The following is a 26,517-nucleotide window of genomic DNA, read 5'->3' as shown; positions in this document are numbered from 1 at the left end:
TGACCACCACTGTGATCGGGTCGATCAGTGTGTAGCATGTAGTCGGCCGATCTTTGACCGAGGGATAGAGACAGGTGACAATCAAGCCGTTTTTCGGTGAACGGGTTTGGGCCAGAACGGACGGTGGTGGTGAGCGAGTAAGGAGACATGCATGTTGACTGACACCGGAGACTGGACGGGTAACCGTTAAGACATAATTTAAATTAATTCCCGGTATATAATTTGGTTATACTTTTGCTACCAATAAATTATGGCGGGCTAAACAGGTTAGATGAGGGATTGATGCGGGCCTTTGGGGGAATATAATAAGGATTTGTTTCGGGATCACCACGTGGTGTTTCACCACTGTCGGTCAATAGGTATCATAATGATAGCTAAATAATCTACACTCGTTATAATCTTATAAATGTTATGAATGATATCCAGTGCTAATTCTGATATCTGTTCTCTGGGAAAACATTAAACACATTGTCTTTTTTCAGATCATGATAAAATTCCACTACAATACACCAACAGAAGAAGAGTTGAGAGGGTATCAGCTGATAGTAGTAAGAGCAATGAGTGAGTATCCTGTCAGTTTACAAATGTGACAAAAACTATGCAAAAGTAGAAACAGTTCTGCAAACATACCAAGATGTCTGAAAGGCGAACTATTAATGTAATATTTTTAAATGTACTGTAAATAAAAGCATGATATTTTTATGCAGTCCATTCGGTTATTATAATTGTAACCGGAAATACGATTTGGGTAGAAACGTATGAACTGTGAGACCACAATACATTCTATGGAATGATGCATACAAAATTCTCCAAAATGCCAAAAAATAAAAAAATACATGCAAATGATGCCAACAGGGAAGATTACGGTAACTGTTTTTTATGCTTCTCATTGATTTTCTTGAACATGGAACAACTATAATCACTGATAATTATTTTTAAACTTAAGTAATCAAGATTAAGGGCAGAGGAAAATTTAGTTTTAAAATGATAAGAATGGAAATGACATTCAAGAACTATGGGATGCTTTTAAAGCTGGTAGGTGTTTCTGGATCTGCATTACAGTACAGAAAGTACACCAAGCGACTACCATTTGTTTCCAGAGATCAATGTTGGATGTTTTATAGATCAATGTATCAAAACTGATTTTTTATATATATGAAAAGTAATGTTTTAGAATAAGTTTAATTATGTTCAAAGTTTAATTATAGTTCAAAGCTCAACAAGGCACCCTTAGCTACAAGAATAAATTAACGATCTTCCATCAAAACACAGATAGAATCTCCAATACAATAGATAGACTCAATGCCCTTTTGGATACCGTAAAACCTGATATAGTAGTACTGAATGAACATGGACAAAAAGAAGAAACACTCAAAAATACAAGACTTATTGGTTACACTCTAAAAACAGGATTTAGTCACAAATCTCACCTGAAAGGTGGAGTCGCCATATATGTCAAAACCAAATAAGCGAAAAAGTGGAAGAAATCAACATGAAAGAACACTCCATTGAAATGATATGTGAGATAGCTGCCTTGAGAATAGCTTTTGGGAAATCATATCTTTACATTGTAGGTATCTACAGAACACATGGTAACCTAGAAACAGGACTAGATGTCATCTATGACTCCCTTGAAACAGTCTCAGCAGAAAAACACACAACAGTTCTAATTGGAGACATTAACATTGACTGCCTAAACAAGGGAGATGAATTTTTCCAAATGGATAACACTCTAAATTGCTATGGACTGCGTAGGATCGATCTTCCACCAACCCGTATAACACATAGATCTCAAAGTTTAATAGATGCCATCTGCACCAACATACCAACACAGGAAATCAATGCGGAAGTTATAAACACCGCCATATCAGATCACACAGGCCAACTGTGCACACTTTTCAAAGAGATAAAGACAACTAATGCCTCTACTATAAAAAGAAGACCAATGAGCACCAGAAACCTTCGAGAACTGAAAGAACTACTGGCCAATGAAAACTGGGAAGATGTTTATAACTCCTTCAATGTAAACGAAGCCTACAATAATTTTAGTCACACCCTTCAGGGAGCACTAGATCAAGCTTGCCCCTTAGTTCAGTTAAAACAAAGAAATAAAAAAAGCAAAACAATGCTCAATGACCCCAATACACTTCATTTAAAACAGCAATTTCTGTCTGCTCAAAATGCCTACAACGCGAGTGGTAGGGAGGAGCATAAAAGATATGCCTCACAATTAAAAAAAGAATACAACTTACAACTTAGAGAGCTGAGGAAACAGACAAATGCTAGAACCATCTTGGAAGCGGACAACAAATCTAAAGCCATTTGGAATGTAATAAACACTGAACGCAAGACAGCTGAAGAAGTTAACTCGCTAACAAGACTCAAAATTAACGGAGAAGAAACTACAAACCCCAAAGAAATTGCAGACCACTTCAATCAGTATTTTACATCTATCGCAGAAGAAACTATCAAAAGTAGCAGAAATACACGAAAACAAATAACCCAGCCAATATTTAACAGAAATGTGCTGTATTTAATCCTAACAGAAACAAACTGGGATGAAATGATTAACACCATAAGGTCATTGAAGACAAAGAACTCAGCCGGATATGATGACATTTCATCAAAACTTTTGAAGTTGTGTGAGAATGAACTCAGCAAACCTCTGGTAGATATTGTCAACAAGTCATTTAGAACAGGAGTCTTTCCTTCTGCCCTAAAAATGGCCAAAGTGTACCCAAAATTAAGAAAAGGACCAACAACTGAAGCAGCTAATTACCGCCCCATCTCTCTTATTCCAACCTTTTCAAAAATAATAGAAAAAATAGTTTTAACACGACTTTTTGATCACCTCAACACATTTCAACTTTTAACACCCAATCAACATGGCTTTCTCACAGGAAAATCCACAACTACAGCCCTCATTAATCTGGTTGAGTTCCTACTTGACCAAATTGAAGAAGGAAACACCGCTACAGCAATATTACTGGACTACAGCAGAGCCTTTGACTGCCTGGATCATGAACATTTTCGTACAAAGCTTACTACCCTTGAAATTCAAGGCTCTTCCAAGTCATGGTTCACAAGCTACTTGACTGAAAGGATACAAAAAAATGCAATAAAACATGTACAAAATGGAAGAACAAATATAGTAAATTCTGATGCAAAACCAATAACCCGAGGAGTCCCCCAAGGCTCTGTTTTGGGCCCAGTACTCTTCATCCTCTTCACTAACGACTTCCCACAATTCATTCAACAATACAGTGATACACTCATGTATGCTGATGACACTGTACTACTACTTGGAAGACTCAGACCAGAACATTTGGATATAGACAGCTTTGTGGCCTTAAACATGGCAATACAGTACTGTCACAATAACGACCTGGTTGTTAACGAAACTAAGACACAGCAACTAATACTGGGACGACAAAAACAGGATGTGTCAGGACTACCCGACCTTGGAGAGATTTCTTCTTGTCGATACCTAGGAGTTACTCTGGACGACAAGCTATCCTGGAGACCTTATGTGGATACTCTCTGCCGTAGATTAAGCACAGGACTCTATGTAATACGAAGAATTAAAAACACCAGTGACATCAATACTGCAAAAATAGCTTACCACGCACTGTTTGAGTCTCATCTTTGCTATGGGATTACAGGTGGGGAGGAACTACAACGGGAAATTTGCAGCAAGTACTTGTGCAACAAAAACAAGCAGTTAGAAGCCTTAAAGGTTTGGAACCGAGAGTATCCTGCAGAGAAGCCTTCCGGGAACTCAAAATTATGACAGTAATCAACCTCTATATCCTAGAAGTAGTCTCCTACGCTCACATCAAAATGCCAACAACAGTGAGAAGCGGAGTACAAATTCACCAGTACAATACAAGACATGCTACTAACTACTGCCTTCCAGTACACACCCACGCCTCAACGGAAAAGAAACCAAGCTACATCGGTGCGAAGATCTGGAATTCACTACCAGAAGCCCTCAAGAGGATAGACCGACAGCGGTTTAGAAAAGATCTGCGAGCCTGGCTGCAAAACAACCCATTCTACTCTGTCACTGAGTTCGTTGAATGGAGACCACAGAACAACCCTTAGTGTACAACTTTTGATTCTTGTTGTCTTTGTATACGAAATGTATTATTATGTAAATTGACGCAACTACTGATCTTGAAGATCATGTAAATAAAGAGTTTTGACTTTGACTTATGTAGTTTTTAATCATTGACTATGTACCAGTATTTATTACATTGTGATAGCAGGAAACGTATTGTACAATAAATATTATTGTCTATTGTCCAGAAGTTATTATTCAACAATAGTTTCCAGTCACCAATCATATTACAAGTGTTACTTTCATAAAATTACAAAAATATCATGAACCATTATAATCCTATTTATAGCTAATTCTTATACTTATATGAACTACTCCAACAGTGTTGGTTTCGACAAATTTTTAACTTACGATATATGATTTGAAAATTTTAAAGAATTTATATGGAATTGAATTCTTTTCTTAAGTTATTTAAGCTTTCTGTTCTTTCAAGGGAAGAAGTTGTCAATACAGCAAAAAAATATTTAATAGTTTTACCATAATTATTATAAAGTATAACTCAGAATATTTAGTGATTAGCCACAAATTTTATACCTTCTCAGTTTCAAATTCAGCTTAACAGAATTGAATAGTAACTTTGTTATTTAATACACCACTATCTGAGTTGTTTTAACAAGACAGAATCAAATCACCAACAAAAAAATATTAAGATGGATGAGTTTTATATTTACAATTTACAGGGAGAGAAAAAAAGAAAATGAGCAAGAATTCGAGAATATACGTTCACAAATTGAAGATTATTCAATCTCTAAAGGGCATTCGTCACAGAGGTCAAACAATAGGAAATCGTGTTCAGCTTCCAACAGTGCCTCCTCATCAGGCAGCTCTCATCCTGTAAGTTAATCAATACGCTTATGTTTAGTTTTTTATTTCAAACAATCTACTGTATTTTAATTTGGTTACATTTTCAGTTGAAGAGCTGTAACACCAAGCAGAGCTGATTAGTGGTCTTAGATATACATTGATTTAATGTTATGACCTGTAATGAAATATTGTATTTTGAGCTTTACACTCTCACCTGTGGTAGTAGATTTGTAGTACTCAATATTAGGACAAAAATAACCTTTAACTTTGAGTTTATAAATTATTTTATACATTCTTGCTTATTCTCTTAAACAGTTCAGATCTGCTAAATTGTTTAGGTCGTTACCAATTTTTAACCGATAATTTAAATAAAGATTTTTACATGACCTGATTGTGGGGCTGTAACTTGAATGTTTATATCTCTGAATCTGTGAGGCACTTGCTTGAGTCCTGCGATACTTACTTGTGTTTTCAATTTAGCAACAAAGTAAACAGATTTGTTGTTAAAAAATAAATTGTACATTATAAGCTTAGCTTAATGATTCCAGACTCAGTATTATAGTATGTTTGTGCCATATTTTTCCATTTATTTAAACTCAATGTCTTATACATGACTTATTAGTCCTGTTTGCACTGAGAGTCTAAAACAAGTTTCCACCATTCCTTTTACTTAATATGAAAAACTGAGAGGAATCTGTAATGTTTAATATTGATTTTGGATTCAAGCCATTGAATTTAATCAATTAAACTGACACGTACAATTGTTAATTGAGATTTTTTTAATACCTTTATAAAATCATTGATTGGACTGGGTATGCAGTAAAGCGTAACAAAATCAATGGTACATGTGTTTTCTCAGCACAGCTATCTCAATCTTAACACCTTCACTGTGGTTCTATCCTGAGCTATGATGAGTAGTCTTAAAAGACAGCAAAGTGCAGACATTTGTCTCAGTCAACGTGTTGACTATAAATCTGTGTTATCAACATTCAACTGAGGAAGCTACGCAATTCTAGACTGATGTATCGTCATGTCAATTCTTATTGAAAATTTATTGTTATTGATAAATTTAATAAATAGAAAGTGCTTTTATTTTTATACCAATCAAAATATGAGATTTTAAAACAATGTGTTTTTAGCCATATAGATGTGTTAGAATGATTGTAGTCACTATAATAAAACAATGAGAGGTTTCTTCACATTCTACTGTAAGATAATAAAACATTAGTAATACATTGGTTTGTTATTGTGTAGAAGTGTAATGTTTCAAAGACAGAATGATCAATAGCCACAGTTGAAAGTTATATTCTCCATATTTCTGTTACTTCAAACCACATTAATTGTAATAACCTAAGATGGTGGTTTCGTAAAATCCATAAATGGTAACATAATGTAGCATTTATATACTTGTATCATAGGGCTTGTAGGTAGATTTCATAGAAATATATGTACTGTATGTAGTGTATATGTATGTATGGGCTTCTGTACAATAAGACAAGCTTATAAACATGACAACTGTTGTAATTTTTAATCGATTCTGATGAAACATAGTATAAAGATATAAACGTATTTGAATAAAATTGTTAGCCAGTTTCAACTGGTAATGGTTCATATTTGTTCACAGTTTTATTCTAAACTATTTATAATGTAAATAAAAATTATATGCTTTAAAAATATTTAACCATTTGGAGTACCTAACTTTTAAATAGTTTTTTTTATATTAATAATAATAATATTGTAATAAATTTTTATATTTACACATTTGTAAATATCTCTTAGAATTTCAAGGTGGTAGCCTTTTAAATTTAGGAAAATAAATGGGCATTAGAGTGGGGTTAAAGCTTTAATTTTTTAATTTGAAATACCTCAAAACTGTGTATTTGGTTAGTATGGACAAAAGAAAATAAAAAAATAAATGTTTGTAAATGTTTTGAGATGCACTAAGATGCTGGGAAGAAAACTGTTTTACTTAAAATTCCACATAACCTTGGGTGTTATAACATTAAATAGGTATCTTTGTATACTTAAATGCTTCAAATAACTTTCTAAAGTCCTAAACAAAGGTAGTAAAGCATTTTAAGTTATAACTCATACTTATTTGGTATAATAGTATACATATATACTATATTTCTAATACTACTATATTTCTAGAAATCAGGTAGTCTACAAAATACATATAATTCATTACTCTGTGGTCTTTTCTGTGATGTTACATGTTGTAACTGAACAAAACTGTGTCATCTGTTCTAGTAATCAATTAAATTTTGAGTCCAACCTGTGTTGTTTTGGTTTAGCCAGTTTGTATTGTGTTGTTAGATTGAAATTTATTGAGATGCATGAAGTAAAGACAAGAAATATGATAAGGCTGCCCTGTATTTAGCTTACTACAACAATTTAAACAGTAAACTTACAATCTACAAATAGGTTATTGAAATCCTATTTGTGGATTGAGCATGAACTCAAACCAGATATTGGTTTGCAAAAAAACCTATGTTTGGTCAGTTATCAGAGATGGTAAGTAATCTTGCTGAAACGTTATAGAAAAATTATCCCTTCCAACTCATTCAAGGGTAATTAAACTAAAGAATAAAGAATTTTATTTTCTTAAATTTCAACATTTAACAAAATGTACACTTTTATTTCAACATTTAATAATTCTCTTGTCAGGCTGACCATTATTTTATTACTTAACTTAGTAGTTTTGCTTGAAACAGCCTTAACTATTACAATATACAGTATGTACATATTACAGTAGGTAAATATTGACACAAGAAGGAAATTTAAGAAAATCTAGGGCCTCTAAGGCAAGCCTGTTCAGAGGTTCCTTTACAGTACTTACAAAAAAAAAACAATAGCACTCAGAAAAAATTATTTTTTAAAGAAAATTGACAAAGATAGTCTCAAAAAAACAAACATGTTGTGCCTTAGCAAAAAATTTATCCACAGTTAACAAAATAAACAAATGCAACTTGCAACAAGAGAAAATAACAACACCTGACTTCCCGTACCACCATCCACGAGGAAGCAGAACATAGACTACAGATACATAATAAAAACAAAAATATTGACTTCACAACTGTACAGTAGAGTCCCGTTAATCCGACCTAATTGGGACCGAGCCCTATTCGGATTATGTGATTGTTCGGATTAGCCAGAATTACAGAAGAATACGGTTTTAACTTGAGAATGGGTCTATTTTGTTATAGAATTATCAACATTGTTTATTAAAACATGTTTTCTGACTGTTGCATTGTATTTCTTGACAAATAAACGTGTTTGCGAATACTAAGCACATTTACCGTATTTAGTGTGAGAGTTCTATTGTTAAGCAATGTGAGCGTACTGGATATTGTAGCATACGGGTCCACGCGTTCAATAGTTGTACGAAACTACGCGTCATCCAATAGACTCTCTTTAATGCGACAGAAGACAATAACTGAATTTATGTCTTTTAACAATTAATATTGTACTCAATAATAATATCAATACTGTACGTCTAATTTTTGTTTGATTTCACTTCTTAATACAGTAATTTAACTCATACTTAACCTATAAGTTTCAATTTGGTACTGTATTTAACTTCATTATTTATGTACTGTACCGTACACAATTTGTCTTAATAAAATACTGTATGTCTATTTAATTAAAGGTTTCTTTGTTTATGTACGAAATGATGCACCCATTTTCATTTTTTAAGTAATTAGTTCCTATAACTGTTGATTATCGTTATAAATAATTCCTCCTGGACCTGTTCGGATTAACCGACGTTCGGATTACACGTGTTCGGATTAGCGGGACTCCACTGTATTAACAATAAATAAATATTTACATACAAATATTAACCATACATTACTGATAAACACTGATCATCTGAGTAAGTAAGCTATTGTATAATATTAAACAAAAACTCAATATCTTCCAAATGAAAGAGCCATGATTTTAGTCTATTCAAAAAAATATTTTTGTTGTATGAATATTTAATATAATCAGGTATTTGGTTAAAAATCTTTGGTGCGATAAAATTAAATGTTCTAGTGTAAAAAGATATTGTTGGCTTAGGTATTGTAAATTTATTTGCATTTCTTAATCTCAATTTATAGGTATTTACATTGGCTGGAATATTTCCACTTCTACAGTAAAAAAGTTTTAAGACTTTGAATACATATAAATATCTCAGAGGAAAAATTTTTAGGTCTAAGAACAATGGACGAGAAGGTTCATATTTAGTTTTATTTGAGATTATTCTTACCAAATGCTTCTGCCGTAGATATATTGAGTTCAAGTAAGAAATATATGTATTGCCCCAAAATACTATTCCATACTCTATTCTGCTCTGCACCATTGAAAAATAAACTGTACGCAAAACTCTCTCACTACACATACTTTTTAAAAAATAGAAAAACCTTAGGATTTTACTATTTAATTTACTTATATGTATCTTCCAATTCATTTCACTATCAACATATACACCTAAATACTTTATTTCACTGGTTTTACCCAAAACAGAACATTTACTTTTTTTACAATGAATTTGTTGACTAATACAATCTGCACACCTATTTAAAATCGGTACTGAAAAATTAACTTCTTTTTTTAAAGAAAAATTTATGTATTTTGTTTTTTCAACGCTCAGTTGCATATGATTCACAGTGAACCACCACTGTATCGCATCAAGGTCACGACTCATTGCTACTCGTACTGAGTCCAAATCCTTGCTGGCATAGCACAAGGCAGTATCATCCGCAAAAGATGTTAAAGTACCATGAAAGCGAGCATTACAAAAATCATTTATATATATTATGAATAAAATAGCTCCAAGAACTGATCCTTGTGGTACACCATTTTTAATTACCCCCATGTCACTACATACAGCATTAATTTTGACACATTGTTTTCTCTTCAGCAAGTAACTCTGAAACCAATCATATACAACTCCCCGAATGCCACACCGACAAAGCTTTTCCAAAAGAATATTATGGTCAACTGTATCAAAGGCTTTTTTTATATCTAAAAATAGGCCACTAACATTTTTTCCGTCATTAATTCCATCATAAACATTGGTCATAAAGTTTAATAAGGCATGTTCAGTGTTTAGTCCGGATCTAAATCCAAACTGTTTGGTACTAAAAAAATTTGTTTTACTTAAGAACTTCATAAGTTTATGCTTCATTACCTTCTCAATAACCTTAGAGAAACAAGAAAGCAATGATATCGGACGATAATTACTGCATAATAAACTGGAACCACTCTTAAAAATTGGTATGACAACAGCAGTTTTTAATTTAGTTGGAAAAATGCCAGTTTGGAAGCTAAGATTAATTATATACAGAAAAACATCTAAAATATTTTCAGAAACTTCCTTTAGTGTACAAGTGCTTATTCCATCAATACCAGGCGCAGTGTTATTCTTTAGAGATTTTATAACACACAGTAACTCTTCAGCTAAAACTGGTTCAATAAAAATCGAATGAACTTCCATTCTACATGGAAAATAATTGTTATAGTGCATAGACAAGAAATTATCATTCACATTTTTGTTCAAATCTAAATTATTCACTATATCTAAGAAATACTCATTGAATCAATTTGATATAATGTGTGAATCAGAAACTGTCATATCGCCTATTTCTAGCCTTATCTGACTTCTATTTGCTTTGTTTTGTCCTGTTACTTCATTTATTACTTTCCATGTTGCTTTAGAATTTCCTTCACACTTATTAAATTTGTCTCTATAGAAACGATCTTTTAATAATTTTATATCGTTCCGTAATTTATTCCTGAATGTTAGGTAATAATTTTTTAGGCTCTCATTGTAAGGATGCTTTTTAACATGACTGAAGAGTAAGTTTCTTCTCTTAATCCTCGAACAAATCGCATTATTTATCCAGGGTTTAATTTTCTTATACTGTACTGAAAAGAGTTTTCGACGATAAAAGATGATTGATTTAACAATTGTTGAAATATAGAAAGGAAAGAGTCAAAAGCAGCCGACACATCAGTATGTTTGTATACATCCGACCAGTCGGCATTATTTAACATCTGTTTGAGGAGAGCGTAGCATATACGTGAGCGGGCCGCGGGAGGGGTGGAGGGCGAGACCGGCTCTGCCCCCTCCCCCCCGCCACCCAACAACCGCACCGCCACGCTAACCTGAACCATAGAGTGATCTGTAATGCCGGCATGTATAACCGCGGCATCCACAGAAACCGTGTTCTTGTTTGCCACCCGGACATAAACATGATCAATGCAGGTCTCGGACTGATCTGTTACTCGTGTTGGCTCTTCGACTAGACACTCAAACCCGTTTACTGCCATCACTGTTCTATAACTGTCAGTATCCGCATTTAACTCCCTCACTCCCAATAAATTTATATTTACATCTCCTATCCAAATTAAATTTCTAATATTTTTAAAATTCATATTTACATTACAAAAAAATTGTCGAAGTTCATTTATAAATACTTCCACAGAGTGAAAAATTAATCTATATATTGCTAATAAATGAAAAGTTTGATTTAAAAATTCAAAAGAGATTAAAAGAATGTCAGCTGTATCGCACTTCACATCTAGGCATTTAACGTTTACAAATGAGTTTTTAATGTAAACAGCAATTCCACCAGCCCTATATGTTTCATTCCACTTAAAAAAATGTTTATAATCCGGTATTTTATAAAAACTAATTCGAGACTATCAACACACATTCTTATTTTTGGTCATATAATGATAGGAAATTTTTAATTTAAAAAGTATTATTACTAAGCAAATAAATGGTGTTTAGTTTTACTTTTAAAGTTTTTATTTTTTTAAATATTCAAATGATGAAGTACAAAATACATTTTACTGAAGAAACAATAAAAATATCAGTTCTTTCCACTGATATTAGTTATCAAATCAGTTTGATGAAGCAATTTCCAGGTTCTTTTGGTTGTATGTCTGATAATATCTTTTAAATCAGATACATCTCATAATATTCTATGATTAAAAATAAGCACATAAAAAATGTTTAAGGGTTTAACGTTTTTGTTACAGGGTTAAAATGAAGATGGTCGCCATAATAGCTGTCTCTTAATCCTCAATCTATATCATTGTAGTTGTATTCAAGCTTGCCAGTAATGTTATTGATTATCTTGTACAAAATTTAAATCAATACAATTTTATAAAAATTACATAACAGTAAATTATAAATTAGATGGTTTTTGTGTTTCAAATTTGTAATTTATTTTGTGATTTCTAAGGAGGTAGAAGCATTCCAGAAGTATTTGAACGAACATGGGGGCCACTATGGTGGTTGGAAGGTGAAGGATCATTTGTTTTTTCTGAAAATGAAGAAAAAGTATCCCTTAAACAAAACAGCAGAAACTGTCAACGAACACTTCCCAGGTCAGTTTGCCAAACAACACTATGTGTTTCTATAGGAGCTACTCTTGCTTAAACTAGTTAGCTATAATATTGCAATATTAAAATTATAAAAGGCACAATTTAAATTATATTTTTTTATTAATACTTTTGATAAAAATCATCACAATATGTGGTATTACAAGCCACATCAAAAACTACTATTACCAATACTACTACTAACTTTCAGATGCAAACAATAATCATTGTGAATTTTGCAGTACGGAAATGTTGATTGTGTGGGGGAGGTGTCTTGGGACATATCCACTGTATCTTGTTAGAAAATAGATGTCTGATTATGTATTTCTAGATTATCTTACAGTTTTGATGAATACCATTTGTTAGGTTTGTGAGATATATATATATATATATATATATATATATATATATATATATATATATATATATATATATATATACATTAAACTGTATAAATGGCAATAGCCTTATTTAATTTCAATAAACATTGAATCGCAAAAAGTACTTGCTCCGCCGGGAGCATATATATAGATATATATATATATAGATCATCGTATACGGACATTAGTTCACATCTACATGTGAATAACCACAAATGTTCACATAAAATGTGAACTTTTGTACCTGCCATGTGAACTTTTGTACCTGCCATGTGAACTTTTATACCTGCCATATGAACTTTACCATCGCAAAGACACTTTTGGGCTCACAAAAGTACATGAAATGTTGTTTTTTTTATACATGTGAAATTTTGTGTAGATTACTAAAGTTCACACACACTCCACTTTTTGTCACGGTGCGCAATTGACTTCTGCGCATTGTTTTTGTGTGCTGCCAATCAAATTAATACTAATCTTGTTCTAACTTTTGTTTTACCTAACCGGGAAACTTTTAACATGTAACGCACGATTACAAAATAAGTTATTAATTATTCATCTCAAAGTTTGGTTCTTTGGATAATGTTTCTTCTGTTCATTAAGTAAAATAATATTAAATTTATTAAACTCATAAAGGAAAAAATTCCACCTATTCCGCCTGTGAAATAGTCATGAATTTAATTGTTCGCAAAGCAACTGAAGTAAAGGCTAATCTTAACCATAAGAAAAATTGGTCAGGCTACCGTAGCCTCAGAAGAGTGCTGGACAATGGGCGACGGTACTTCTCTCCACCAAGTCCTGCTCGACCTTGACCCCGGCGACAGGAAGCCCTGAACTGTTCAGCACCCAAAGAGCAGAAAATTAATTATAAGAACTATCATCAAGGTTTAATTTGCTAACAGTTTTATTAGGTAAATATTCCTTACAAGACTTGATTGTAACACTTGATTTCAATATCAGGACTCGATTTTAATGACATATGAGGGGACACCCTACTATAGAACGACATCAGTGAATATATCGACTGATTTAGTCCACGCTTTTTTACGGGTTTATTTATGGTCTATTTAACGCGGTTTCGCCTGCAATTCCTCTGCACTGAATTGCATCTAAAATTCCATGTATTTGATTGAATAGTTCCCACGATTTGAGTAACACTGGAATTATTTTAGACTAATATGAAGAAACCCTATAATTGAAGTACTTAGCTTTCTTAGTGAAAGCATTTATGATTTAATACAATGGATAGATAACTTAACGCAATGTCCTTCGACGATTTTATATAATTCAAAAACTGCATTGAGTGTCTGATATATTGCTTTGTGATTTTACTTGCAGTTACCGGCTACGCACGCAATGTTATAGGCTTTTAACTTGTATGAGTAATTTTGGTTCCGATTGAATTATATTGCCACGACCAAGACAATCACTAAAACAGTGTATATTTATAGCCATTGCAATTTAATTCGATCTACTTTTACTACAATCTGATTTTACTAATGAAATTGAAGTTTTGAACGTTATTAAACACCTAAAAAATAAGAACTCCTCTGGATTTGACAATTTTACTGTTCTCTTGTTAAAAGCTATTTCAAATCATATCGTACCAGTTTTAACACACACACTAAATTTAAGTTTTAGTAATGGTGTTTCCTGAAATATTACTGAAATATTAAAAACTATCGTTGTTTTTCCAATCTTTAAAAAGGGAAACTTCATAAAATTGGATAATCTAAGAACTATTAGCTTACTTTCAGTCTTTTCAAAGTGGTTAGAAAAAGTAATGAGAAATAAACTTATTAGTTAACTACACGGCATCTATTTGTTCAATCCAAACCAATTTGGCTTTATGAAGGGTAAATCAATAGAATATGCACTAATTAAATTCTCAAATAAAATTTACGACTGTTTAAATAATGGTTACTAAACAACAGGGCTTTAGTTGATTGATGGTCAAAAAAGCATTTGACCTTGTAATCACAAAATTCTTTTAAATAAAATGGAGGAAGCGAATGTGAGTTTCTGAACCAGTACAGAACCTTTTTGAATGGTGCGTTACCTCACCAACCCTCTTCTTTATTTTTATAAATTTAATAACCTTTTAAATTTTTTCGGTAATATAACTGCTTTCGCTGACGACATTGCTTTCTTGTACTCCGAAATAGACGTCAAAAAGTTATGCAATAACATAAATAAAGATCTATGTTTGTTGATTCAATTTAGTAATGTCAATAATATGAAAGTTAATGTTAGTAAAACCAAGTTCATAAACTTTGACTTAAGAGGCTTCAACCTGCCTACTTCGTTAAATCTATCATGAAACAAATTGTAATGGAATATCTTGTGCCAAATTTTAGGTAAAGTTAGTAATTTTAAGTACCTGGGTGTGATTTTGGATGAACAATTAAATTGGGGCAATTATGTAATTTATTTTCTAAGCAATCTTAGAAAATCAATTAAGAAATTTAACTTTTTGAAAAACTTTTGTCAATTACCTTTGCTTAAAATTTTATATTATTCTTTGATACATTTAAAACTGCAATAAGGAATTACATGTTGGGGGGGGGGGGGGACTGCGGATATTTTATTTAAGTAGTGGCAATAGGGGTAGCATAATATTCTTCATTACATTGGAAGTTTTCGACAATAGATGTTTAGATTACCAAAAGTTAATAAATCCATTTTAAGACATTCGTTTCAGTATGAAGGACCCAAATGTTTCCATAAATTACCCCAGCATCTCAAAATTATTCAGAACCTACCAAAGCTTTGCAAGAAGCTTAAGATCTGCTTACTTGAGCATGACAGTTTGGAATTTCTTAATGAATTGTTGCAATAGTGCAAACATCTCATTAATCAGTCTTGATAATATTTTATAATCTTTGTAATATAGTCTGGTTATTATTATAAACATGATCAAAAACATTATCCTAATACTGCTCTTTATTATATTATGTATTTGTGTTTATGATTTATCCTTCTGTATACTAGTGTATATTTGTCAAAACTGTAGCTGACGCCACTGAGCTAAATGCTTTAGTTACTATGTTACTGGACTCTTTCAGTTTGTTAACTATTTTGTTTTTGTGCATATTTGATTTGATGTTTTGTTCTAAATAGCTGCCACATAACTTGATAACGTGGCAGTTTAATTTCTAAGACATTGTTGCATGTACATTGATTGATGGTATAAAAAGGGAGAAATATATCTTTATTTTCATTTACCTTGTTTCCCAATCTAGAAAATATATATATATACAAGATTTCGTACATGCACAGATCTGAGAAGCCTGTTTCTGTCAAAAGACACCTAAGATGGGTTTTATGACGGTCTTTCAATGTATAGTAAAAGTTATATGGTAACTATGTCTTTTAAATGTTCATTTCATTACTGACCATAATACAATATATAATCTTTTACATAATATTTTCTAAAATTTACACTATATGTTTACCAAAACTTTTAATTTTCTTATATTTATTTCAGAATAGGTTGAAATAAGACACGTTTTAATATCAAGATTACTCAAAGACTTCAAAACTTAAAATGTAAATAAATTTAAAATATTGGTGATTAAAATATTAAAATGATTTAATCATTTGTTTGTGCTGTTATAAAAAAATTTTTATACAAAACAATTGATTTAATTTAACAGGCGCTTTAAATTCATAATATCTGTTTGTCTTAAACATACTACCATTAAACTCTTATTTGATATTGTACTATTCTGTTCCTTTGGTTCTAAATTCATATATATATATATATATATATATATATATATATATATATATATATATATATTAATCTTCAATAAGAAATCTTCAAATGTATAACCGTTTCTATATTTCGGCTTAAGCCGTCTTCAGGAAATTACAAACATATAAATAGGGCTATAAGAACATAATAAAAATAAAACATCAACACAGAAAATGAAAATTAAGAATGAATTATGTAGAATGGTAAACATATAATTTAATTTTATAAATTCACTTTGTTGACTAAGTCACCTCAAATTTAATCCACTTGGAAATTTTGATTTTGACGAGTTGATGGGCTTGTTCCATGGTTCTTAGACTGTTTGTACTTAAATTTTCTGATATTTTTCTAATTGGTTTCACTGAATATGTTTCTTCAAAATTTAAATTATGTATTAAACCATGTGCCACTAGAGGTTGCTCTGTCTTCTTATGTTTATATGCATACCTGTGCCCTGTCATCCTTGTTCTAAGAGAATTTATCGTTGAGCCAATATAATCTTTAGGGCATAACTTGCACTGAATTTGGTAAACAATATTTTTTGATTCGCATGTTAAGTCTTCAAATATACTGTATGATTTTTTTTGTAGAACTACTTGTAAATGTTTTTGAAGTAGAGCACATGTTGCAAACTAAACACCTGGGTTTATTGCAAGGATGTGACCCAACTGTCATGGTTTCTTGGTCTTTGTGCTTAGGTAATTTTGGATGGACTAAAATATCTTTCAAAACTGGTGGTTTTCTAAATCTTATTTTTGGAATGTATTTGAAAATGTTTTTAGTTGAAGCAGAGCTGTCCAATAAACTGTATGCTACTCGAAGTATATTGTTAATTTTATAAAGCCCAGAGTGGTATTTTTTTTAAAAAACTTTGGATCATTATTGTCAAATTTAGATTTATTTGTTCCAATTGATAGTGATAACCCCTATCAGTTCAGTTTGTTGTTTAAAAGTTTGCGTGGATAACCCCTTTTGGAAAATGCTGATAATAAATTATCAATATATTGTTCTAAGTGATATTTGTCACTGCATAAATTTTAGCTAAACTCTTTGGAATGGCTTTTTTGACATGGGACGGATGACAACTGTCATAATGTAGATATTGAAATGTGTTGGTGTTTTCTATATTGATCTTAGTATTCAACTTCTGATTTTCAATAAAAATATCTATATCCAGGAAACTCACAATTTAATCAGATATCTCCCACGTAAATTTTAAGTTGCAGAAAGTGTTCAGTGATTGTAAAAAATTTTGTAATTGTTCGTTACTATATGTCCATACCATGAAGATATCGTCAATGTAACGTTTCCAAAATATGGGTTTGTATGTTTGTGTTTCTAGAAAATCATGTTCAAGCTTGCCCATCACAAGATTAGCATAAGAAGGAGCCATTCTTGTTCCCATAGCTGTCCCTTTTTGCTGTAGATAAAAGTTATTTTGAAACCTAAAGCAATTCATAGTTAGAATTAAATTTATTAATGTTTAAAGAAAATCTGACGAAGGAAGTGTATTTTTGGGACGTTTGTTTAAGTAGTATCTAACAGAATCAATTCCTTGTTGGTGTTCAATATTTGTGTACAATGATTTGACATCGATTGTTACTAATTTAGTATTTTCAGGAAGAGGTTGAGCTACATTTTTCACAACGCACATACGGGTATATCACAAAAAAACCTGGCCAAAACTACATTTTTGTGATTTTGGAACAATTTAGTGCCAAATGACTTTTTAGATCAATAATAATTATTCCTATACCATTTTTCGAATTTATATGCAACAATTATTAGTAAAAAAAATCAAAATGGGATAAAAATAAAAAAAACCAATATATATATATATATATATATATAAAATTCATAGGTGTCTGATTTATTGTTATATTTTTTTAATCACCAAAGTAAACTAAATTAAATATACTCTATACATTACAAATATTAGCTTATTCAAATAAAAAGGTATATAATAAAAAAAAACCTTATACAAACGAAAGTAAACAAAATTATAAACTAAATGCAAAAGTGAAGAACATCATTGTTGAATTCACTATTCTCTTATTAACTATAAAAAATTTAAAATCTAACCCTGAGGAAAAACACACAATTTTATAATATCTAAGTCTAATAGTTTAACAAATAATATAAATAAATAGATATATGTAGCCACAACAAATAAAATCTAGTGTACAGCCTATGGCACAAAAATAGGAACTATTTACAAAAGCATTTGCCGGTTTGGGCACAAATATATTATCTAACATACTATATTAATAATAAATACAAATAACAATACAACAATATTAATATACAATTACAATTATGTATGAAGGTCCGAAAGGAAGTGGAAGTAGTACTTATTACTAATAGTCATCACCGTCACTTTCGCTAGTTTCATCAGTACTCGTGCTAGCTGAACACTCGAACTCGTCTGCTTTTAGAAACGCCAAAGTTTCTGCTGAGAACGGTTTCCGCTTCTTTTTTATCAGCATTCTACTGCTGCAGCTGAGGTAGACGTCTGAAGTGAGAAGGAGGCGATTCATCACATCTTGGATGCAGTCCTTTCTCGAAAATTTTCTAGCAAAGTTTTGCCTGTATAAGCGGAAATGCTTGTTGCGTGATTCGGCCGCCTCCTCTGATAATTGGCCGATTGGTAGGAGAGCATGTTCAATGACCAAAGCTCCGTGACATAAAATTTTATGAAGAGTGGGGGTCATAGGGTGCCATTTATATAACTCCACATACAGTTCAGCTGTGGATCGAAGATACAAAGAAAACTTTTCCGTGTCAATAGGGAACCCACTTGCCAGAACTTCTAAAATCACTTTTAGCTTCTTGAGGAACTCTATGTTTATCCCTGTGATTCTTGAAGTAGTTACTGGATCGGCAAAAAACCTTCTTGATGTGTTACCATCATTGGTATTACCAAATCCAGCCTTAGGCACATCTATATGCAAGCCCATTTGATCCCGAAATGCGTCCTGAATCTGCTTTTTCTTCTCAGCTGAAATTTTCTTTTCCTCCTTGTTTAGTCTCCATTTTTGAAGAGGCAGTTTGTATGCTATGTGGAGGCATGTTTCTAAAAATCGAATTCGTGCATGCAAAACAGATAGTCCAAATTTAAGTGTGCTCGGATCTATGGAACTTTCTTCAACAGTTTTCAACTCATTGAATTCTTTGCTTGTCTGTTTGCATATGTAGCACTTCATCGTTGATGTTGTATTAGTAGCAGCATTGCACACTTTGCCATCTACCATAGTGAGCACAAGAGTATGTGATACTTTTACAGGTTTGTTATTGGTCTCAAATTCCGTAGGATTAAGGTTTTCAGTTTGGTTTTGAATATGCTCTATTTCGGATCGAGTCACTTCATTGCTTTCATGCACAAACTGAATCCTTATCGGGCGGCAGAATCGTGAAGACGAAGGAGCCGGATTCTGCCACCAAACCTTTTGTGTGCCATTCACATTGCTCGTGAGTCTTAGTGGTACTAATGAGCTGATGAAGACATGGGCATCAGAATCGGATTTGTTTTCAAACATCTGTTTGAATTCTTGTGCTTTCGAGCCATCGCATCCCCATTTGCTGATTAATATCATATTCTGCAACTCGGTATCACTTTCCGTTATTAATACTTCTTCTAGATACAAGCAAAGACGTTGAGTGGTGTGGTCGAGAAGATTTTGAACACGTACTTCAGCTTTTATTTCAGAGATGCTGATATCTTTAGGATAGCATTCTTTTTTCTCTCTTTGCAGCAGGGAATAACACGGGTATATATCTTCTTGCCCACTTCTTATCACATTATATTGTTTACGGGTTAAATCTGCCTCCACATACTTAATTAGTGCCTCTGTTACGGTCAGCTTGCCACTTTTAGCACATTTCTCAGCCGAACTGATAATTTTTCTATATTTGGTGGCTCTTGTCGGGGTTAATGAGGCCTGTTTTATGAGCTTAGAAAGGTCTTTGTTGCCTGAGGCTCTTTCGCTCATTACTGCAGCGTAGGTTAACTCTTCATGAGGTACTTCTGACCGTACATTTTCTGTTTTGCGCCTCTTGCTTCGCTCACTACTTTCCTGGAATTCCTTTGAAGGACGGCCGGGTTTATGGTGTCGCCAATCAGATAGACATATTGATCCCTCGAGCCATTGTACATTTGCTTTCCGAAAATGGCATTCTTTGTAGCTGGCCGCAGACCACTTAAGCTTAAAATGATGTCTAAAAGACTTTAAACTATCGCGAAGTAAATTAATTCTATCACTGGGGCATTTGGTTATTTCTGAGAGTTTTTCTTCAAGAAAGTCCAGTTTTTTGTCCAAATTTTTCATTTTACACTGTTTAATAATTTTGAACAAGTCCTCTCTCTGTATTGTCATCGAGGGCTCCGCACTAGAACCTGCCGACAAAAAACTACTGTTTTTATTACGGAATTAAAAATATTTGAATTATTTGTTATTAAAACCTCTTTTAATTAAATTGCAATAAAACAAAGGGGCGGAAAGTGGCGGAAGGTTTTTCTCTTAATAATTCAAGTAAAAGGTTCATAGAATATGTCTACGCAAGACATTTAGCTTAACTCCGTTTAACTCATAATTAAAATGCTCTCGGAAGATTAATTTATAAGAATTTTTTTACCACGACAACATTTATGACTGTCTGCTACATTTTATGAATGAAAAAGTTATTCTTATAGTTCAATAATGCATTATAAACAAAGTACATACCTGTGCTTGAAGAATCCATAGAAGTTTTTAGGATAGCACTAAACACAACAGTGTAAAATTTCACAGAAAAGTGATGAAAAATAGCGAGCGTCGAGAAAGCAAACGTGTAAATATCACAACAGATGATTTCCAACTGACGTGGAGGGTGCAGGAGGCGCGTTGGCGGCGGGGATGAACCGGTTTTGTATGAAGAGGGTTCCCTATTGTCATTACAGAACAAAAGGGACCTCTATGGCTAAGTTTGTGAATTCGACTTTTGGCCAGCTTTTTGTGGCGTATACCCGTATGTGCAACGTGTAAAAAATCATGACTATTTTTCACGAAAGAAGGAAGATTAGTCACAAATTGTTTTAAATGGTCATCAACAAAAGAATAAATTCTCTCAGTTGGAGAAGATATTGAAGCTACAATTGGTCTTCCTGGTGGATTTGAATGGATGAATATATATATATATATATATATATATATATATATATATATATATATGCGCACACACACACACACACACACACACATATATAAAACAAATATTCAAGATATTATTATACGTTTTGCTTTCCTAGAGTATATTCTGGGAGTGCCGATGGCCGAGTGGTCTAAGACGTTGGACTTAGGGTCTGAGTTAGAGATAGCGCAGGTTCGAATCCTGTCTGTGACCGTTGCAATTTTTATCAGTACCATCGACCTTGTACTGTATCGACTCTCCCCCTTATTCTGTTTGATAAGATCCTCGCACAGGCCAGTGGCCCATGAGGACGAGCAGAATAAGGCATAATAGGAGATCGGCTTCTCCTTTATAAAAAAAAAATAAAAAAAAAATAGGCTACTAACTAAAATTTGATTTGATTCCACTGTAGTGAATTATTAAAATAAAAATGAAGTTCACTAATATTTTTCAAAGCAAGTCAGCAAAGTGCCATCCATGATATGATTAACTAATTTACTTAATAGTTTCACAAGCATATATATATATATATATATATATATATATATATATATATATATATATATATATATGTCCCAATTTATCTGCAGAAATAAATGTAATTATAGAACTTTTAAATTAGTTGAATGGAATGTGTGAAAAATGTAAATTGGTATTTCAACATGTTTTAGTTGATGATGTTAGTTTCTAACAAATATTTGAACTTTTATAGATATCAGTATTGAAATGGTATTGGCACATGATGTTTGGTATAACGAGTACTCAAGGTTGAGAATCGCTAATAAGAGGGCTGTGGAAGAATGGAAAAAATCACAACAAAGTTTTAGTAAAGTTGAGGAGAAGCCAAAACCGGAACCTATATCACAAACTGTTCCGATTAAACGAGATCCAAGGCTGAAAGAGAAGATTGAGATTTGGAAAGTATGTATCAATACAAATTATTTAACTAAGAAAATCTAACTTTATATTTTTTAAATTTTAGATTTACAATTAGTTTATAATCAACCCTTTATTTATTTTAATATAAATTAAACTATATTTTCAGGCTCATACCCTTGCTGCCAAGTTAAAAAGAATGGAAGAGCACCAGGAAAAAGAATTAAGAAAAAAGAGAGAAGAAGAAGAAAAGAAAAAACTTCAAGTAATTTCTTTATATATAAAATAGTACAATTAGTATTGATAGACCCAAACCTCCCATCCACCCAACTGAACTTTTGAACTGTAATAATTTTGTATAATATTAAAACGATTTCCTTTCAGGTTGTTGTAATTATATTAGTTTTTTTCAAGGTTAACACTGCATGTAGGGGTTTTGAAAAATATTACCATAAACTTTATTCCTATTAACATGATTTTTTTCTCTGTTTGTGTGAAAATATGCGTACTTTCTTACAACAATAATGGTTTCCTTGAAGTATTTCTCATCCTAATTTCTACCAGTCATATATATAAAAACTTAAAAATTTCTAATCAATTGTAAATATAAAAGTGCGTTTTATTTTCAAAATATTTTGTATGATTTTAAATATAATTATAAGTAAAAAAACCAAAACATCATTAAGATATTACTATTTACAGATGAGTTACAACAATTACTGAGTGCAGTAAGTAAACTGGATTTAATGGAAGGCGTATTGATATGTGAAATAGTATTTTTGACCTAGCCTTCAAAGGGTTAAATAGGAGGAGGAAGAGATTTTAAATAAATTGGTCGCCAAATAACATGTAAAATTAAAGGTCTTCAATAGACAAACTGATGACTTAAGAATACCAATTCTTACTTTGTCCAATGTCAAAAGTCAAAATCTCTTTATTTACAATTTCATTGAGAAATGTAATGGCGTCAAAAGTTACAATGGTTATGGATAAAGTAAAGGTACAATACATCATTCGTTTCGGTGTAGAAATTCTTCCAAGGTGTAGAAAGGTCTGGTCACCAGCCATCTGTTCAGTGATGTCTTCAAATTCTTCCCCTTCTGAGCCTTGATGTCGACTGGTAGAGCATTGTACAGCTTTCGTCCCATGTAAGATGGCTTCTTTCCATACAGTGACAGATGGTGCGCTGGCAGGATGTAGTTGGGATGACCATGCCGACTTTGGCTAGTATGCAATCGTGAATTTTTGTGTTCCACCAAAAGGAGCACCACTGTCTATTACTTAGTTGCTCGCCTCCTCGATTGCACAGGTCCCCTCCCCCAGTCACCATCAAACTTCAAACGGCGAGCTGCTCTGTCAGCTCTGTGCCAATCACCTAATGCACACACGCATACTCACTGCACTGGTGATCAGGCGTAGTATCGGCTCAAGCTTGACATTCATGTTGCAGTATTTTGTGAATACTGTACATCTTATAAGCAAGGTAGTACAGATATTTAAATTTCTTTTGATATTCTCTTGAGTTAATTAATATAATCCTTACTTCTCTGTAATAGTCAAGGATGTAACACATTGAAACTTGAAATAAGAATGTGTCCCAAATGTTTCAGAGTGCATGTACTAGATAAATAAACCATTATAATAAATATAGTAATATGATGGGGTGACCAAGGGATGACCTATCCTAGACACACAAAAAAGTAGTAATACACTTGTACTGTATTGTATCTATCAGTGTCACATAGGTTTACATTTGAGGCTTAGCTTGGTAAACATATAACTTGTCAAATCAATCAAAAAACATTTTTCTTAAAACTAAAGTTTACTAATTCTAAAAGACATAAAACTAACTCAAACCTAATGTGCTAATATTAGCTAAAATAAAAAACATCTACAGAATAGTATGCCTGGTCTAGGAAATAATGCTTTAAAAATAAACTTAATTTTTTAATGTCCGAATAGTTTTAATTCATAGGGAGCCTATTAAATTTTAGTTTGAAATTACTTGATTTTTTTAATGGCACATTTGATAATAAGACATTTGTGATCAGAGATAATATGACTTGTCTTTTAGTACAAAGGTAGTAATTATATTGCCAATGCAAGTTGAAGTATTTTTATATCAATTTATATCTAGGACTCCATCAGTCATACCAGTTATCTGGCAGTGAAACATTAAACAAAGATATTTATTTTCAAGGATTAGTGTTTCTAAATGACTTTAGAAACCAATATTGCTATTAATGAACCATATTCTTTTGAATAGAAGGCATAATTTCAAGTTCATTTAGTCCTATTGATAAAAAAATACAGGAAAAGTATGTATTTTCTTCTTTGTTCACAAATTGTTATTTTCTTGCTGTATAAAAACATCTAAATGTTTTCACTTAAAACAGGATAGGTAATAGAAATTAGAGAAATCCTGAACAAATAAATTACTTCATGAAACTAACATAATTTAACATTCTTTCACACCCGTTGGTTTGCAAAACAGGAACAGAAGAGGGCACTGGTGGACCGTTATCGGCAGGAAAAACTGAGCGAAGAGATGGCGATGAAGACAGCTGAAGAAACAGAGAGGCTCCAAGCGAAGCAGGAGTCAATGCAACAGGCAGCTACGCTACTCAAATACTTCAGGTACTAAGTTATATAATTGAAAAATACATCTTTGACATTTGGCAAGTCTCTACCTTTCTTGGGCTATAACATGTCACTCATGACAGAGTTTGAATCACTTTAGTGCTTGCTGAAGGGGACATTCCAGTTGGTGATTAATTCCATTTCTTCGATTTATTAATAACTTGTGCATAATAAATTTGTATAGGAATGTAAATTCTTAAAAATACAACTAAACCAATATTCAGCATAGCAAAGAACATAATTATGTGTATTTCACTGTATGATATTGAGTCTAGCTAAACAATTACTTGGTTTATCATAAATTGTTGTTTGACTCATTTGTTTCATCTTGAATATCCTTATTGAAGTGGAAACATGAGATTAAAGAAACGTAGTTGTTTTTCTAGGAACATAAGAAATTATTTTCAGTTTAAGCTATTTTTTTGAAACAGAGACTACAGGAATATGTAGGTGTCTTTTTATATGTACTTTGAATACAATTTTATTTTTGTAACAAGCACTGCAAAGCTAAAGGATCAGTGCTTGGTACTCATTTCAGGTATTGTGCATATAAGAGCACTTGTTTGAATTAATTAAATTTCTGGCACCATAGTTGAATTTGTATTGTTTATGCAATCAAGAAAATATATACACATACACAAACTTTCAGCCCGACTCAACTTTTACTTTGGTCAGACAATCAAGGGGGTGACCTATTTTGCTCTTTTTAAGGCTACCAAACATGCTTATTGTGTTTATGTAGGTTTTATGTATTTATCAACCATTTTCTTGTTTTGCAGATATAAATTCATTTTTCCAAATGAGTTTGTTTATTTTTTGACGTCTTCAGCTCATTTTCTTTGATGGAAAACTCCAGTTGGCTCTTAGCAAATTACATTTATAAATTGCTGGCATAAAATAAGTTTTGCATTACAATGCAAACATTTTTTTACTGTATTTTGTTGGATTTGATAGTAGGTACTAAGGAAATTCACTATATCTGTAGTATTTTCAATCTTCTCATTTGTGGTGGTTTTCTTTAAATTTTCTAAGCGTTTTTTCTTTTATCAATGCCATAATACAAATTTCACTTATGCTAACTAGGATACATGGGTTCAATTAAATGCCAAGATCAAAACAAAGTCTTTCATTTTAATTATATCTATGCGCCTTGAATCTTGACATGTAAAAATCTGGCTTCTCAATTTATTCAGTAAATATTTGCATCAATGTATGAGACAACACTCTCTGATTATTGGAATGGGTTTTTACATGCAATGTAATCAGTCTTCTAAATGGTGGTACTTCATTTGTTAGTAAAATAAAAATACCGCATATAACATGCATTCATTGTCTTGTCCTGTGCTCCTTTAAAAGATACATTAAAATAATAGTTTAGTAAACAGGGAAACCAAGATGTAGGT

General features: G+C 32.2%; 1 protein-coding gene across 1 annotated transcript in view; it reads left to right on the top strand.

The window, feature by feature from the left end:
- LOC124371243 (coiled-coil domain-containing protein 112-like) overlaps window positions 1-25,111 on the top strand; it is a gene marked incomplete at its 3' end in the record, with an annotated part of 34,726 nt that extends 9,615 nt beyond the window's left edge. Inside the window, 6 exon segments of the mRNA XM_046829580.1 lie at window positions 483-561; window positions 4,801-4,954; window positions 12,160-12,304; window positions 22,311-22,519; window positions 22,644-22,739; window positions 24,969-25,111. Of these exon segments, the coding sequence (XP_046685536.1) occupies window positions 483-561; window positions 4,801-4,954; window positions 12,160-12,304; window positions 22,311-22,519; window positions 22,644-22,739; window positions 24,969-25,111 (826 nt within the window).
- Window positions 25,112-26,517: the final 1,406 nt, after the last annotated feature.

The sequence above is a fragment of the Homalodisca vitripennis genome, unplaced genomic scaffold (assembly GCF_021130785.1).
Source record: "Homalodisca vitripennis isolate AUS2020 unplaced genomic scaffold, UT_GWSS_2.1 ScUCBcl_1134;HRSCAF=4374, whole genome shotgun sequence".
NCBI classification, from domain to species: Eukaryota; Metazoa; Arthropoda; class Insecta; order Hemiptera; family Cicadellidae; genus Homalodisca; species Homalodisca vitripennis.
This window is presented reverse-complemented; position numbering and strand designations above follow the sequence as displayed.